This window comes from Poecilia reticulata, linkage group LG9 (assembly GCF_000633615.1).
Source record: "Poecilia reticulata strain Guanapo linkage group LG9, Guppy_female_1.0+MT, whole genome shotgun sequence".
Taxonomy (NCBI): domain Eukaryota; kingdom Metazoa; phylum Chordata; class Actinopteri; order Cyprinodontiformes; family Poeciliidae; genus Poecilia; species Poecilia reticulata.
The window spans coordinates 13700899-13717503 of record NC_024339.1 but is presented as its reverse complement, the minus strand read 5'-3'; the positions used below and the strand labels follow the sequence as shown (position 1 = coordinate 13717503).

Below are 16605 nucleotides of genomic sequence, written 5' to 3'. Positions count from 1 at the left end.
TCAAACTTTCTGGATCTTCTCCATGTCAGTTTCACTCTTGGATATCTCAACTTGTGAATGATAATGGAATATAGGTATAAATAGTGCTGGAACAGTGCATTCAGGGAAAGAATGCATCTCACTAAATATTTGTATCAATGGGATTAGCTTTGGCCAGCTGAAAAAAACACTAGGCCAACAGGAGAAGCTGTAAAACTACACCATGCCACCAGGGGGCAGAAAATGCTTTAATGTAACAACAGAATGAGAGGTATAACAGTGGCCTCTTCTATCCTGGTCAAAGTTTACTCTGTTGAACAAACTCAAGTGAATCCTCAGAGCTGCAGCAGAAACTCTGGTTTGCAAACACCTGTGTTTTCATTTGGAAATAAACCTTTTAGCTTAAATTCATTCCACTGCTAAGCAATGAGAACATCTATGCTGTATATAAAGAAGACATATATTATAATCAATAATACCTGATACTATGTAAATCCTTAAGATCCACATTTCCTTAATCTGAAATGTTAAGATTAAAAATAGAGCTATGGTGTCGGAAGGAAAGCCACATGTTCAACATCATGTCATTTTTAGAAAGTTACAAATCATAATAATCTCATTTGCCAAAAATAGAAGCCCCTTTTCACAGTTTCAGGATCTGAGCATGTTCTGACATCCTGGTTGAGAGTATTTCAGTAAAGGATGACTTTTAGTGGGCGATATACCTCTGTATTTTTAGTTGGGCAGATAAACCACCATGATCCTTTCCCTCAGCAACTCTGATTAAATAATTTGAATAGTTCATCTTTTTCAGCCAATGTGCGGGATCCACACAAGAGGGAAAGCCCACTGTAGCTCCTTTCAGATTTATAAATTCTGCCAAGAAATCTCCTGTATTCAACTGAACATTATGTCTATTGATTCATATGATTGCTTATAAATGGACTGTATGGAGAATTTGACACGCTGGGGTTTGCACCAGTAATAGTCGCAATAGGAATGTAAAGCAAAGCTGCATCAGATTCTGCAACGCTGAATAAGCTAGACTGGAAGCACACTGGCAGACTCTTCTGCAGGCTGGAGTTTCAGGAAAGCACTTGAATGCAACACGATTCCTTCAGATGTTAGCTGCCTTTTTTTAAAAACGCTCAGTTCACACGCATCAGGTCGGGTTTGTTCAGTCCATCTGCGTTTGCTTCATATGGGCGTTTGCTTCCATTGCTTCAATGGTGATATCAAAAGCCAGATCCATTGAAATGTAAGTCGAGCTCATGCTATTACAATATCAGTTTCTGTTCAATGTTTTACATTTCTGGGATTAAAATTCACATATTTTCTGTTACTAATTTATGGAGAGCAAGGCAAAAAAAATTTAATAAAATCTATCTGGGCAAACACTTCAAACTGACCAAACAATTAAGCAGTAAAATTGTGAAATTAAATTTCATACATTTCCAAGCTTAATCATAAAACCTTAGTTGGACTGCAAAAGTTAAGTAAAATGTAAATGACTGGATGCATTTACAAAAATAAATCTCTAAATTACTTCACAATGTTAATGTAGGATCGCCAGAGTCAAATTTTCACAATGACCCTCAATCATGCAGAAAAAGAAAAACACAAAAACAGAAATATGGGTTTTACACACCAGTCTCAAAGTTTATTATTTTAAATATACATAGACTTTCCCCTCCATGTTACACCCCCCCCCCCTCTTCATTCTCAACCTCCCTCCCCTCTCCCACTCTATCAATTCTTTGTCATCTTTTACCCCTCCAACAAAAAGCTTCTCCAGGCTGTAAAACACGCTCTACTTTGTGCAGCATATTGCTCGTTAAGACATATTTGAAAACATAAATTATAAATACTACAGCTTGTATTTTTATTTTTTTTTTTTCAGTTTGAGAATGCTTATGCAACAGGTTTTTCTTCAGAAATCAGTAATGAAAAATTGAAAGACAATTTGATTAGTTTAAAAATACAGCATCCTACATTGAAATACTTGTACTTATTTATTCTTTTGTGGTCAAAAATGGATGGGAGCAATTTTTAATTTGGTTTGATTTCTTTTTCCTAATAAAGACACAACATCTTTGCCCACAAGTCACGATTTGTGTTTTCCGTTTGTTTTTTCATTCGCCGAGTTCTGATGAAAATATCCAGTTATCAAAACATCCCAAGACCGCTTCCCCTCATTATCGGCGCTAACATCCAGATGTTCTCAACACAATCTAGAAAGTAAAAGAAAACAACACAATGTCCCTCAGTCTGGCTACATATGAGAAATGGACTCCATTTTTTTTATAACAGCGAGTACACAGTGGTCTGTACGTTGACAGGTAAAGAGTGTTTTTTTTTTTCCAAAAGAAATTCTGAGTTTGAACAAATTAAGCTAATGTTGTTTTAAATCAATTTAAACCTCGATCAAAGTGAGCCATTCCTACTACAGCTCATGCCTTATGTTAACAGTGTTCATCTCTCTACCATCTGACCTCATCAAAGAGGTGTAAAAGTGCTTCAGATCAAACAGATACAGATGTGTTAATCATTGAGGGCTTTTTATTTTATTCCAATCTAAAGTTGCAGAGCTACGATTGTTGGTCCATTGAGGCAGCCGACGTTGCAGGCAGAGTGAAGGACAGAGTGAAACGGCACTAAAGGAAAATTCAGGTTTTTAAGTCACAAGGCATGCATGTTAACACTTAACTCAGAGAGTTGCCACCAAAAGTGTTTAGTCTGTGATATGCATCAGTCTGTTTTGGTGTGTGTATATCAGAATCTGTGCATTTCTGTCGGTCAACAGACGAAGGCATTAAAAAAAAATCCTGCTTTTGCTTGTATGCTCATCAATCCCTATGCTGAACTCCAATATTTTAAATATTTTCAAGTGACTGCCGTGTTGATTTGGTTGACATTTTCAAACTGTCTCTCAATCTACGGTGAAGGAATATTGCAGGAAACAAAAAAATGGGTGATTTTTCCAAAGAGCAACACTGTCTCTGTGTCAGTGTGCCTGCAGAGCATTTTATCCAGACCTCATCAAGTTTTGTGTCCATCATTCTTGCAGTCAGTCATTTTTAAGGAAACGACGAAGGGACTTCGTTTTTAAATCAGGAAAGCCTCAAAAAGTCAGGACAGGGGTCACATACGGGGAGAGTATTTGGGGTTTCTTGGCACCTCGGTGAAAGATTTCAGCTCATACGGGATCCCTGTATCCACTTCGATGGATTTACGAGAAAATAGCAGCCGGATATCATTGTGCAAGTAAATTTTTCCAGATTTGGAGCTCTGGAATCTGAAAAAAGAAAGAACAATAGCAGGTAAGTAATTTTTTTTTTAAAAGCACTGCAAAAGGCTGCTAATATTCCTTTTTAACATTTGATTGTACAATGCATTTCTAGAATAAGTAGTAGGTCAGTGAGCAGAATGTGAAGGTGTAATAATAACAAAACGAAAAGACAAGTTCAATCATGCCTGAGATGTATCAAGTAGCAAAGAATTCTCTTCCTGTCGAGCGCTCCGCCACCTGGAGACGCCTCATCGTTCCCCTCTGTGCCTTCCTCCACTGGCACCAGGAAGATGCGGTGACGCAGGAAGGTCATGTGATTGACTGGCATGTCTCCAAAGTTGTACGTCACCAGGAACATCTTCACCACAGTTTTATTGGGATTAAATAAGGTCTGAGGAGATGCATGTAAAGATGATTAGAAGCTACGCAGAATGAGCCTATTTTCTTTTCTTTGAGGATAAACTCACCACTTGAATGGTCCCTGCTTTGGGTATGCTGTATCCTTTCTTTCCAAGAGGCTCGAGTGATATCACACCCTGATGGAGAGAAGCAAATATTTACAACTCAAAAAATAGAAAAAAACAACAAACGATAATTAAAAACTCTTTTTTTTTTTATTTTAGTGGCTTCAGACTTCCATAATCATATCAGAATAACCAGAGTTCGCAATAATTTTCTCATTTAAGGGCCATTCTGTTAAATAAATAATACACCCCAAATTTCTAACCATGCTAATCACTAATGCAAGGTGTTTAAAAGATGTTATAATGTGGACTACGTAATTATTTTGTCTTGGTTTTACATTTCATATTTTCTTTGTGGAGAAATCAGAATCCACCACAATTGGCACAAGCAGGAAAAGGTTTCACAAAAACCAGAGATCAGAGATAAGTCATGAAATTCTGATTGGTGCATCTCTAAGTTTAGCTAAAAATAAGGTGTATGAAAGCATAAACAGAATATATTTATGCCAGTACAAAAACCCAACTCAGCAACCACAATACCAGCCTACAGTGGTTTAGGTTTCTGTTCAAATCTCTGGCTTTAGGGAGGATACAGTTTGAAAAGGTAAACAACCACAGATGAACACAGACTGACCAGGAAGGGCGAGGGAGCACTGTGCTCCGAGATGTCGTAGTACGTAACCTGCACAGGCAGCGTGACATGCTGCGGGCAGTAGGAGCCGCTAGCTCCGATCTCTGCTGTGAATCCTTCAATCTGCCCAGATGGGGAGAATCGACCCTTCAATATGGACTCCTGCAGCACAAGCAAAAGGGGAAAATTGTTTAAGTCATTGACGTGAGCCATTTTACTGGTAAAAAAATTAAAAGTCATAAAAAATAAGTATTAAACTTGAATACCTCAAAGTTGCCCAGCAGCGATCTACTGATGGAAGACGAGGACCAACGTGTGGCCCGGCCGGTGTCGGTCTGCCTGCCGCTGCGCAGCTGCCGGCTGCATATGGCCACAAACACACACAAAAACACAAGTGGTTAGTGGCTGAGATCACAACAATCTTGCCTTAACCAATATGTCACACGGCTGCGAGTGTGTCTGCAAACTAAAGTCCAGACAACAAACCCTTTAATTTAGAAAAAGAGGAAGCATACTTTAAACACCCACACCTGTTCCCCGTGTTGATTTGACTAAAATCTGACAACCATCACAAAATCATTCATTTACTTCCACTATGACATGGAAACTATTATCTAGCATCCCTAGCAAAATATTAATTTTAATGGCCTCATCCTGTTTCTGTACCCTGTGTACTTTCTTGATGATAAATGTTGTAATTAGAGGCCTACAGAAATGATAGATGACTCACCTTTTCAAGCGCAACCCAGTCTTTAGTCGTCTCCCTGATCTGGTGCAGCCTATGGCAGTCTGGAAAAAAAACAAAACAACAACAACCCACAAAAAATGTAAAAATTGTTTTCTTTTAATCTAATTATATCTTAATTTGTCACTTCAATAGCATGCCCTGTAGTTAAAATTTTATTCTAAATCGCATCAGATGCTCCAATCAGTACCAATAAACAAGCTCTCCCTGTTATCATTTGGTAGATATGTGCGGTTGGGTGTTTCAGATTTTTTTTTTTACTTACTGAGCTTAGACTATTAGACGCAAAAACATTTTCCATTTCCAGGCCTGCGTACACAGTGAGGGTCACTCTTTGGTCAGATGACTCATCACCAGCAAAACTCATGCAACCTCCAGCTAATTTTTCACTCATAGTTAAGTTCCTCCTAATTTATCCACCTTTAAAGCCTTTGTCAGCTTTTTTTGGCTCATCTTCACATACAACTAAATGTACATTAGGCATTATTCAATTATCCTGTGTGTAACTTTTACTTAGGGAAACATAAGTTTTTTAAATTTTTCATCACTGTTCTTAACTTATTGTGCTTTTACTACACTATGCAGCATGTATTTTCCTCCCTTTCTAAATTTGTTTTAGTTAGATATCTAGTCCTCCCCTTTTCTTTCCTTCCTCATAGGCTCTACAGTCTACAACCCTGTTAGCACTCTCCCCATAAGAACTGACTGCATTAGCTCTTTCTAGCCTTGCAGAGTTAAAAAATGTTGAGTTCACTTCCAGAAAGATTTTAAGCAAAATGCACCTATACGTGTGTGTGTATGTTCATGCATCAGCATGAGGGACGCCTCACACTGATGTTAGGGAACAATAGCCCTTCCCTCAATGGGTTTTATTCTGGGGCTGCTCTGCACTGTTCCAGTATGCAGTGATAATGAGCCAGCGTTACTTCGTGCTTTAAAGGTTTTACTTGTTCTCATAGTTTCCGTTTTGTTTTCATTGATGCTCCTTTAGTTTTCCCTGAATTAATGGGGGCTACAAACAATTCATACCAAGTTGTTGTCATTTCTTCTAAACAAACCACTGTTGCCCCTAACCACAGAACATCATTTCTCTTGTTAGCCAAGTGTGCTAATTAAATGAGAAATCAAATAATCATAAAAATCCTCATATTTCTTATATGATTTAATTGCATAAAGTGTTATCTAAAGACTTTGTATTATAGCCTGTTTGGCGCTTTCAACAGCTAATGGAGGAATTATGGTGAAGTATTCAAAGACAAACAAAAAAATTGAAAACTGGACTTCAGGTGTGGTTAGTTATATCAGAAGCCAACCAAAATGCACAGTTATAAACAGAGAAGAGCTGGGGCACTGCCTCTGTGAGGCAAAGAGACATTATAAAAATGTCATTTCCTCTGTTCACTCTCCTATTACTTGAATAGAAACATAAAATGAGGACATAGTGTGTGAGTGCGTGCTAACCTTAGGATGGTCTTGTGTAGAGGGCAGCAGGTGGTTCCAGTATGGAGCAGCTTTAGCATCGGTGCTACGACATGAAGTTACTCCTGAAGTTAGCAAAGACAGTCTGCTTCTTTTAGATGTAGAGGGCCCTTCGTCTTCAGAGCACGAGTCTACTGTGTCACTTGGGGAAATCAGTCTCTTTTTGGCCGGCCAGGGGCCTCCAGAGAATAGACGGTGACCGTTACTGCTTGGAGTTTTCTCCCAGGAAGCCAGGCCATTTGACGAAGTGGCCTGTTGGGTGGCACTTCTCTCAGGAGGAGAGGATTCGAGGCCAATGTCCCATTCAGTAGCTTCCCCTGGTTCCTGCATCTCTGTGTGGTGTGGAGGGGAGAAAGGGCCAGGAGGGCTTGTGGGGCTGGCAGGATTAGGAGTTTCATATGTGGATAGTTCATATAATAGGGGGCTAACCTGTCCTCCAGATGAGCCATTACTACACCCATCATGTCCAGGGCTACCTAACAAATGGGTTGATGTGCGGATGCCATTAGCCGTTTCTGTCCTTGCTAAGCTTCCGTTGGAGTGTCCCTGGTCACAGATATGCCCATGTGGGTCGCACTTGGGGGATAGTGGCGCAAATGCATCCGGGATGGGTCTGTCATGATTGTGCTGAGCCGGTCGCCGGGAGGGAGTTTGGCTTGGGGAGAGCGGAGGTGACCTAGGTGACAGTCCACCTTCAGTGTCTCTATGCTCCAAATGCATGCAAGAGTATGGAGAAACAGGCCCGCCAGGCCCAGTTATAGATCCATTCCCATTAGCTTGAGCTGGAGTGGACCCACATAACACACCCCCCTCAATCACCTCATTGTCTGATGTGTCCTCCAGGTGGGAGCGCTTTTGAGTCAGCTGAGGCTCTTCCAACACTCTTTTATAGCCCGCTCGACACGGTCTTTGTTGGGCATCAGCATGTGATCCAGTGGAGGCTGAAAATCCTCCCATCTGAGAGAAAATAGAGAGCTGGTAAACCTTTTGGAGTCGCAACTCTTCTTGGTCAAAGCGCCTGGGTCCCTCGGCTCTAACGCCAGGATCTAGTCCCACCATTGGGGATGCAGATGGAGGCAGGTCCCCCTCCTGTGCTGGAAGCTCTAGTTGAGCCTTTTTCTGGGCCAACTCCACGTGAATGTGCCGCATGGTACTGCTGCTGCGAGTCTCGACTTTCCACAACAAGATCAAATAGATCCTCGCAAACACCAAGAGGCACACCCAGACGTCCAGCAGGAAAGGCGATGGCCTATAGGTATGACTAGGAGGACATCAAAGTGTGTGAAACAAGACGATGAGCCACACACAACCTGAGAGGAACAAAATGCTGCATTAGTATGTAATTTATGAAAGCAATACTAGCAAATAGTGAAAGTGGGACAAAATCTAAATGTGAGTCCCATAAAGACGAAAACCAAGAAGGTATTCTGTGGAGATGCACCAACAAATTGACTGCTGACTGTAATCTGCCCATTCTATTGTTTGATATGCCTGTGGAAAATTTATGTTACATGCCGGTATTTATCCCTAACAAGACTCTTTGGTGTGGAATCTACTTCTAAGGCAAGAAAACTCAATGTTGTCTAAATTGAATCAGTAAGGTCTTTAAAATGAAGACAGAGTACAGAGATGTAAAAGAAAACATTTGCATTATATGATAATCCAGTTCAATCCAACTTAAGACAAAACTGTCTTCATCTGTCCATGTGATTAAATTGAAATAAACCAGACTGACCTGAATTTGGACAAATTCTGACTCCATATCAAAAGTTAAAAACTGGACCTGGTTGTCCTGTAAACTTGCTTGAGATTATACTGGGTGTGAGTTTAGCTGTGTAAATGAACTAAACAGAGCTGACAAGTTTCCAACCATTGACCTAGTCTGACATCTCCTGTCTTTGTTATTGTGTGATCTGAACAATTACAACAAGAAACATAAACAACAGAAGGCAAGCACACAGATTCAACCAATTAAAAAAATGCTAAGCATTATTATTATTATTATTATTTCCATCAATGTATATCTAAAAGATTTTGAGAACAATGTGAAGATCAACACCTCACCTTTGTGCAACTGTGTTGATGGGTTGTCTCTGGCACAGCATCAGAAAGATGTGTCTAAATGAGCGATTCATGGAATTCATCCATGTTTCTGGAAGCTGGCATGAATTTATGCCAACATCACAGAGCAGATAATCAGGAAACAGGATCAAAGGTGAACGGCACAAGCACTCACACCTACGAAAATCAGAAGGTATGTCAACTACTACCAATAAATGCCACACATCATAACAAGAAAATAACTGCATTGTAAAACGCAAAGATAAAACAAAAACAAACAACAAAAAATACAATTTCTAAATTATCTGCACAAAATTTGATTAATCAAATTCAGATGCTGAGAAATTACCAGCAAGTGTCGCAGTGTCAGTACGGCAGAGGGCTAATCAGAGGAAAGGTCTCTGAATCCAAGTTGGCAGTAATTCTGTTGCCACTCCCTCTGTGATTGGCTGACAGCCAGGTGAACCGTCCTTGGTTACCTGGGTGTGAGGTGGGACACGGCTGTGGCATCATGGCTGGGTCATTCCACCCAGTGTCCCTAAAGAAGAAAATATACATCAAAACCACAAAAAGATCGACACAGGAACTCCCTGAAAATAGGTAAAAAGGACGGATTGTGTCTGGAGAAGCAATAAACTCCTCCTAAATAAATCCATTAGAACACACTATAAACATCTTATGCAGAATTGCTTTCATTCCCATCCTCTCTATGAAAAAAATCCCCCATTTTAAACACAAAGGCCCCAAACTCTTTGAGCTGATAATCACACATGAAGGAGTCACTTCATGGAGTTGACTTGGCACCACACGGTGCTAAACCAAAAGAAGTGGGTTGTGTCCCATCCTACTTGGACCTGAATTTGGGAATGTTGGGTGAAGGGAGGGAGGCGGGGAGGGTCGCAATGAGCCATCACCATGGCGACACGTAGCCCAAGGATAACGACTCCTTTGTACTTGGCCACAAAGAGGGAGAAAGAGAAGCAGAGCTACAGAGTGCTTGAGGAGGCTGATGGTGGTATGGATCATGTTTGGGGGGGCGATAAAAAAGCTTCTTTAGAATACATAAATAAATAAATAGTACATAAATAAATACACATAGCAATTTGGTGGTCTCCCTGAGAGGTGCTTTTACAGATTTAAAAAATTAAAAAACAACCAAATGCCTGTTCACTTTCACTTAGAGTTGGTCTCTTTTCTCCCCTTTACAAATAATAACTCTGCTTTTTGTAATTTAAAGAATGATGACAAAACTCAGAGATACAATTTTTAGACATCAATGAAAAAAAAACTACCATTTAAGCATAAACTCTTAAAAGATTGAATCACAATTCATCCACATGTCTAAGTTGTTGTTCTTATAAGAAATGATCAGACTAGATGCACTCTGGGTGACCTGCAGTTGGTATTCAAATTATCTTGCTGACAAATAGTGTTTCAGTAAATCAAGTCATAAGACAAGTTTCTTGTACGTCTTCCTTAGATAAAACTCTAAAGTTCATACAGTTCAGTTCACACGTCTTCTCCAGGAAGAAGAACATAAAGAAAAAGTGAGACATTCTAAATATCTGTTTTTCCCATACAAAACACTGCTTATACCAATCATGCAGAACATTATGACTGCCTGCTTCATGCTATGGGATATAGCACCAATCAGCTAGCAACAAATCCTTTAAGTCTTGTAAACAGTGTGGTGTGGTGTCAATGGATAAAACTTGTTAGTCCAGCTCAACCCAGATCGTTGAATTGACTAAGATCTTGAGAATATCAAGCGGAGGCTCACAACTGAGACCCTGTTTTGGCAAAACTATCAGGATCTTCGGTTTCCATTAAAAAATGCACATTGTTTCCAGTAGTGCTGGGGTAGGTATTTTGTGTCAAAATAACATCCACGTAGATAGGAGGTCACAATGTTTCACAGCAGAACATTACCAAAAGCGACACAACCCTCCAGTATCTTGCCTTCTTCCCAATGTGCATCCTGGTATCATGTGCTCCCATTCTTCCATTGCTCCATAGTCTAGCTCTGATGCTCTATTACCCACTGCTTAATTACCCATTATCCACTGCTGCTTTTGGTAGTGGACAGGTCATCCAGACTATGACTACATAGGTCAAAAACACAACAAATTACAATGCACTTTGTCTGTATTCTGGTGCCTTTCTCTCAGACTAGCAATCTGACCACCGCAGACCAGGAACACCCCACAAGAGATGTAGGTTTGGAGGTGCTGTGTCGCAGACAAACATTAACTTTGAGGACAGGATTTTTACTTGCTGCCTAGTATAGCACATAAACCAACAGGTGTCACAATGAAGAGATAATCAGTATTATTTAGTTTTACTCTCAGCCCTCGTAATGTTATATCAACGTGTACACAATGGGTTACCATAAGGTATTTGCGCTCTCCAACTGCTGCACACAAAGAATCGCATAGTTAGGAGTGACGTCTCCATCACCTATAATTAGCTACCCAACATATGGTTTCTTTGCAGTCACACAGCGCCATGGGGAAATCTTAGACTGCACATAAATGCCTCTTTCACAAATGTGACAAAAACTACTCCACAGTATGAGTATAAGACTCTTAACAGCTACTAGGGCTACCAATTAAAACATTTCCAAAAAACCTGAGACATTAAATGCTTACTGCTAAATATTGTAACTATTGCAAAGCAATATCAGCACCGTTTCATATGACAGGTCAAAATGGATGCAAAATGTTTAGGACTTTAACAGAAGCTTCTGATAAAATTAGAGTATTCACATTTAAAATACTGTAAGTAATGACATCTGATATACTCAGGTGGAGCAGTTCCCAACTAGACCTATTAAAGGTCAGACAGGGATCTCTGGTTCATGTCATTACAGAATAAACAGACAAAAAAAAGGTTAACACGAATCAGTGCTTCACAAAAGGGAGGAAGTATAACTGCTACTAGTATTTATAGCTACTGTTCATTTATTAGGTTCTAGGTGCTTCTAAATTTCTGGCCATAGTTTGAAGAGGCGTACGGCTGGTAGAAGCTGCCCAGCCCTTCTATGGCTCGATCTAGCTGCCAGCAGTGGAGAGGAAACACTCTGGCTTCACCCCAAGAAATACTTCAGGTTGCTGGGTGTGTGCAGGAAATTTACAGCTGCATCACTGAACATTGTGACTATGCTCTGATATTTGCATTTTAACATTGTATAATCTGGCATGCAGATATAGTGCCAAACTACTTTGTGCTCCAAAAGATTTTTGCCCAAAAAGCAAATTTGTATTGGTATCGAGCCTTTGAAATTGGTAATGGTTTGCATATTAAAAAACTGCCAGAGGGAGAGTTCAGTTCTCTAGGTGTGGTCCTATCTATCTGATCTACAATCTCAAGTTTCAGTCACTTATTTCAGGAACTACCTGATAAGTCAACAGGTATTGGTAATTTCAAAACAGCTGGAAACAATATAAGTTATTAATCCTCTGAAAACTGTAATTTACAAATAAGACAAAACTTTTATCTTCACTTAAATTGTAAGTCCTAAGCACATGTCAGATCAGCTGTTCAGCTCATTGTCATATGGAAAAAAAAACCTTAATGGTTCACGTTGGAAAATGTTAGTTTTTTATAGACCAGGATCAAGTAGCACACAAGGCAGTTGGGGAAAAAAAAGTACATCAAAGTGTCCTTGCCTCTGGCTGAGAATGATTTATCTTCTGCACTCAAAAGACAGTGGGGGAAATGAACAAAATGACAACCTGCCAGCAGATTGCATTGTTTTCTCTGGGTGCTTTTCCTTTGGTCCCTTTTGCCGTTTCATACGTTTGCACTTTGTTCATTCTGTTCCTGTTCTTTCCTCCATGGAATTGTTTATGCTGACCATTTATCAATACCTTGTACATTTTGTTCCTGCTTTGAACATTCACAATCTAAAGTAGTTTTATTTAATCTACAAATTGTCCACTGTAAGTAAGTGTGGTTCTGTACATCTAATAAGCAAGAGGCTTTTTTTCTACTGGAGATCAGCTTGGCTTAATTTGGTTTGATTAAAGACCATATCTGTCAAGTTTCTTAAGAGCCATCTGGCTGAAATATGGATCAGAAGCACAATTAATACAAATAAGTTACAATACAAAGTCAAATTATGTATGAGCTTAAAGCCATTTTATATATATATTGATCTCCAAAATTCATCAACGCACTCATCCTACCAAGATGAGATAAATTAATCTGTAACGTTCATGTGTACAATATGGGGTCAGTGGATCCTCTTCTTTGGTGGATTTTAGCTTCTGCAGAAGTGCTAAGATGTTTTCCAATGATTCTATAAATGCATATTAATAAATATTTGGTATTATCCTATTAAAATTGGCTGTTATTTTTAGAGAGTCTCATATTTGCAGATATCTTCTATTTGACTGCAGTTGTGCTCTGTAATCCCCAGCAAATACTAAAACATAAACAAGGTAACACAAGCATGCAAAAAAGGGATACTTATGTGCAATTATTAAAACACTTAAAATCATTGTTTCTTTAGTTAGAAAATGTCCTTAAATTTCCTCTTGGAAATTGATGATAAAGAAAGATGGGACAAGAACCTAATAGCAACTGTCATTCAAAACAGAACGAGGGGACACAAGATGATGGGCATGCAGTGAAACTTCACCCTGGCTAAAGACCTTGAGAAATGTATAAATAGACCAGGACCATGAGGGGCTCCCTCTCCAACATCAGGGCCAACCTAAGGTGTTCATGGCTACAGCTGCTACTCGACACGTTAGCTCACATACTACAAGAAAAACTCAAAACAACTGAGCCTTGCACTGACAGTTAGCAAAGTAAGCAGAATCCTGCTTTTACAAGTTTTTCCAATAGAAAAGAGTGACTCAACAAAAGGAGAAACAAAGTTAAAGACCTGGAAGTGTGTAATCATTGACAAGCAGGTAAGTAATACAATATGCCTCCAGTGGATCCATTTCATGTGAAGGTGTTCACAAGTTCGTTTATCAAAGACAACACTAGCATTGACAAGGCCTCTAGTTAGACCTTTAATTACTGTGATCAAGAGCCAGGTATAGTTTTAGTCTACCTCTAAAACCATCAGGTATGGTTTTAGAGGTATACTACATAGTCTACCTCTAAAACCAGACTAGATAGTCTACCTCTAAAACCATACCTTATTAGATTATGAATTTAAAACATGCTGCTAGTTGCTCATTCACCAGACATTCCCTGTAAAGTGCTGTTTGTGTAGCATGGAGGCTATTTTTCATCCTGAATATGAGTGTAATATTTTGAGAAATTCAAACCTTTGTTGTCAAGTCTAAATGGTAAACATATTCCAAATTGAATCATCATGAGGGATGAGTAACAGCACAGAAATGAAAAGGTTGATTTTTTATTTTTTTATTTAACAGGAAGTGTTTTTATTTTGAAGAATCAGTAACATCTTCATATCAATGTTAGCTTATAAGCAATACAATACGACACTGGAGGTAAGTTAAGTTTTGTTTCTTTTGAAATCACCTGAAGGCCTTTAGTACAGAATTTTGGATGTAAACCTCCACAGCCATACAGTCTTATATTGCACTATGTCTTTCACCATCGGGTCATTGTTCATCTTCACATATTCTCTCAGAACATTATTAATAAAGTCATACAATCACAGTGGCGGGGTGGAATGTGCATATGTTTGTTCACAGGAGTGGATAAAATTGTCAACACATAAGCACCATTGTGTGTTGAGGCGAAGGGAGACAGTGGTCATGAGGTCAAAGGTCAGATGTCCTGTGTCAGTTGACTGATCAGGAGGGCTGAGAGGTGTTTTACATCATCATGAGGAAGGGGGTGTCAGACTTGCTTGACAAATGTAGCAGAACAAGATTATAGGATCAGTGCAATGCCTCTAGTTAACCATTAAATCAAACCACACCAAAGGCGATCAGTAGTTTGAGTAGCAACTACAGTGTCTGAATACTCAGTAAAACCATCTGTTTCACAGATGCACACTTAGAAATATGCATCAGTGATGAGCTTTGAAAACTTGAACAAGACTGAAATATAAACATCTTGAACTTTTTCAAATTTTGTCACATTAAAACCACAAACATCACTGTATATTGATGGTATTTTAAGTGCATCTTTTTGTTGTTTTTTTAAATTAGATACTAGATCCTCTAAGAGTATGGCATGCATCCTTATTCAACCCCATTACTCTGACACCCCTAAGTAAAGTTAAATGAAATTGCCTTCAGAAGTCAACTAATCAGACGAAGCTAACCAATGTGTGATGCTATCTTAGCATAAACAAAGCTGATTTGTGGGAGTTCAAAATCCCAATAAAATACACACGGAAGCTTGTAAGATGTGGAAAACTTAAATGGGGTATAAATACTTTTGGAAGGCACTCTGACAACACACAGAAACACATCATATATTGATGGGGCTGACCTAGAAACCACCTCCCAGTAAAACCTAGGAAGGTGTCAGAGACTGAGTTAAAAGCTAGAGCCTTGTCGAAAAAATAGCCTGACATTTGGCCTGTGTATATATTAATCACAACACACAAACGCCACATACCTAAGCACACACACACGGACAAAGCCAAGCATTCAAAGCACCATCACTTTCTGTCTTTCGGCAGCATAGGAAAAACACGTCTTGATAAAGATTCTTCTATACCTCCTTCTGTTTGACATTCACTGTGCCCCACTTTAAAGATGCTCTATTTGAAAGAAACACAGCTGCTGCACTTGCAGGATTCTGGATTTAGATTGGACAGCTCACTGACTGAAGGTTGCTTTTCTCTTTGTTTAGCTTACATTTCAAAGGCGTGAATGATGGAGCCATATCTTTTAAAGTCTTAACTTCCATTCATCCATTGTAGCTCACAGCAACATTTGAGTTAAAAAAAAAAAAAGAAAAAAACATTTTATGGTCTTTCTTTAGAAATCTTGTTTAACCGAAAGAGGTTCCGGCAAGATTGAAAATAAATATGTTGCTAAAGTTCAATGCCTTGCAAAAGTATTTGTACCTATTAGATTTTTTTTTTATTTGGTTACTTTACAGCCACAACTTGGAGTGTAGTTTACAGGAAGTTTATGTGATAGGCCAACACAAGCAAATACATAATTGCAAAGTGTGGGGAAAATGACACAAGGGTATTAACATTAAAAAACAGCTTAAAGCAAGGCATGTATATCTGTTCTACTTTCTAGGACCATCTTTCATTTCATTTGCAACTGCAAGTACTGTAGGATACTGTATGTCTCCACAAACTTTGCACTTCTAAGGGTTGAAAGTTTCCCCATTTCTCAATCTATGTCATTGCAGCTCCCAGCTACGTATATGTTGAGTGCCATTATCCTGCTGGAAGGTGAAGCCCGTCCCCAGTATCAAGTCTAGTGAAGCCTCTACCAAGTTAACCTGTATTAAGCTGTAAGCATATTCCCATCAACTCCTATCAGCTTCCTTATCCCAGCTAAGGAAATGCATCTCCTTCAGAGTTGCAATCAGCCTCTCTTGACTTCTACTTTGAATCATAACATTTTCCAGATTAAAAGTTCCATTAGTCAAAAAATGCATAATGAAAAGGAGGAACCTATAAATAAATGGCACTGGAGAAGTCGTCTCAAATCTTATGACACATTGTGTTTAGTTGCTTTTTTTTTGCAAATTGCACAGCCAGGGTGAAACAGAAACGGTTGCATTGAATATAGCGCTAACACCAAGAAGGTCCACCTGCAAAGTCAATAACATTCATCACCTTGGCAACTACCAGGCGTAACTGCATCGATCACGAGCCTCACAAGGTGTTCTTGCAGTTTGGAAAGGTAGCAACCAATAGTTAAGCATAGCTGTCTAGATGCGCTATGGTGGAAAATCATAGCACAGAACGTCAAAACATTCTTTATGTACCCAACTGTGGAGTCGTTCCGCCAGCTCTGGCTCACTAACTTTCAGACCACAACTAGCTTTCTGC

At 39.2% G+C, this 16605-nt stretch overlaps 1 protein-coding gene across 2 annotated transcripts in view; it reads right to left on the bottom strand.

The window, feature by feature from the left end:
• Positions 1–2038: 2038 nt before the first annotated feature.
• atosb (atos homolog b) overlaps positions 2039–16605 on the bottom strand; it is a 29338-nt gene continuing 14771 nt past the window's right edge. For both annotated transcript variants that reach the window (XM_008418045.2, XM_008418044.2), the window contains 9 exons: positions 8998–9186; positions 8652–8825; positions 6570–7897; positions 5094–5152; positions 4630–4723; positions 4367–4525; positions 3736–3804; positions 3454–3659; positions 2039–3274 (listed from right to left, as the gene is read on the bottom strand). In XM_008418045.2, coding sequence (XP_008416267.1) covers positions 3121–3274; positions 3454–3659; positions 3736–3804; positions 4367–4525; positions 4630–4723; positions 5094–5152; positions 6570–7736 — 1908 coding nt within the window. In that variant the 5' untranslated portion in view covers positions 7737–7897; positions 8652–8825; positions 8998–9186 and the 3' untranslated portion in view covers positions 2039–3120. The remainder of the gene's footprint in view (positions 3275–3453; positions 3660–3735; positions 3805–4366; positions 4526–4629; positions 4724–5093; positions 5153–6569; positions 7898–8651; positions 8826–8997; positions 9187–16605) is intronic.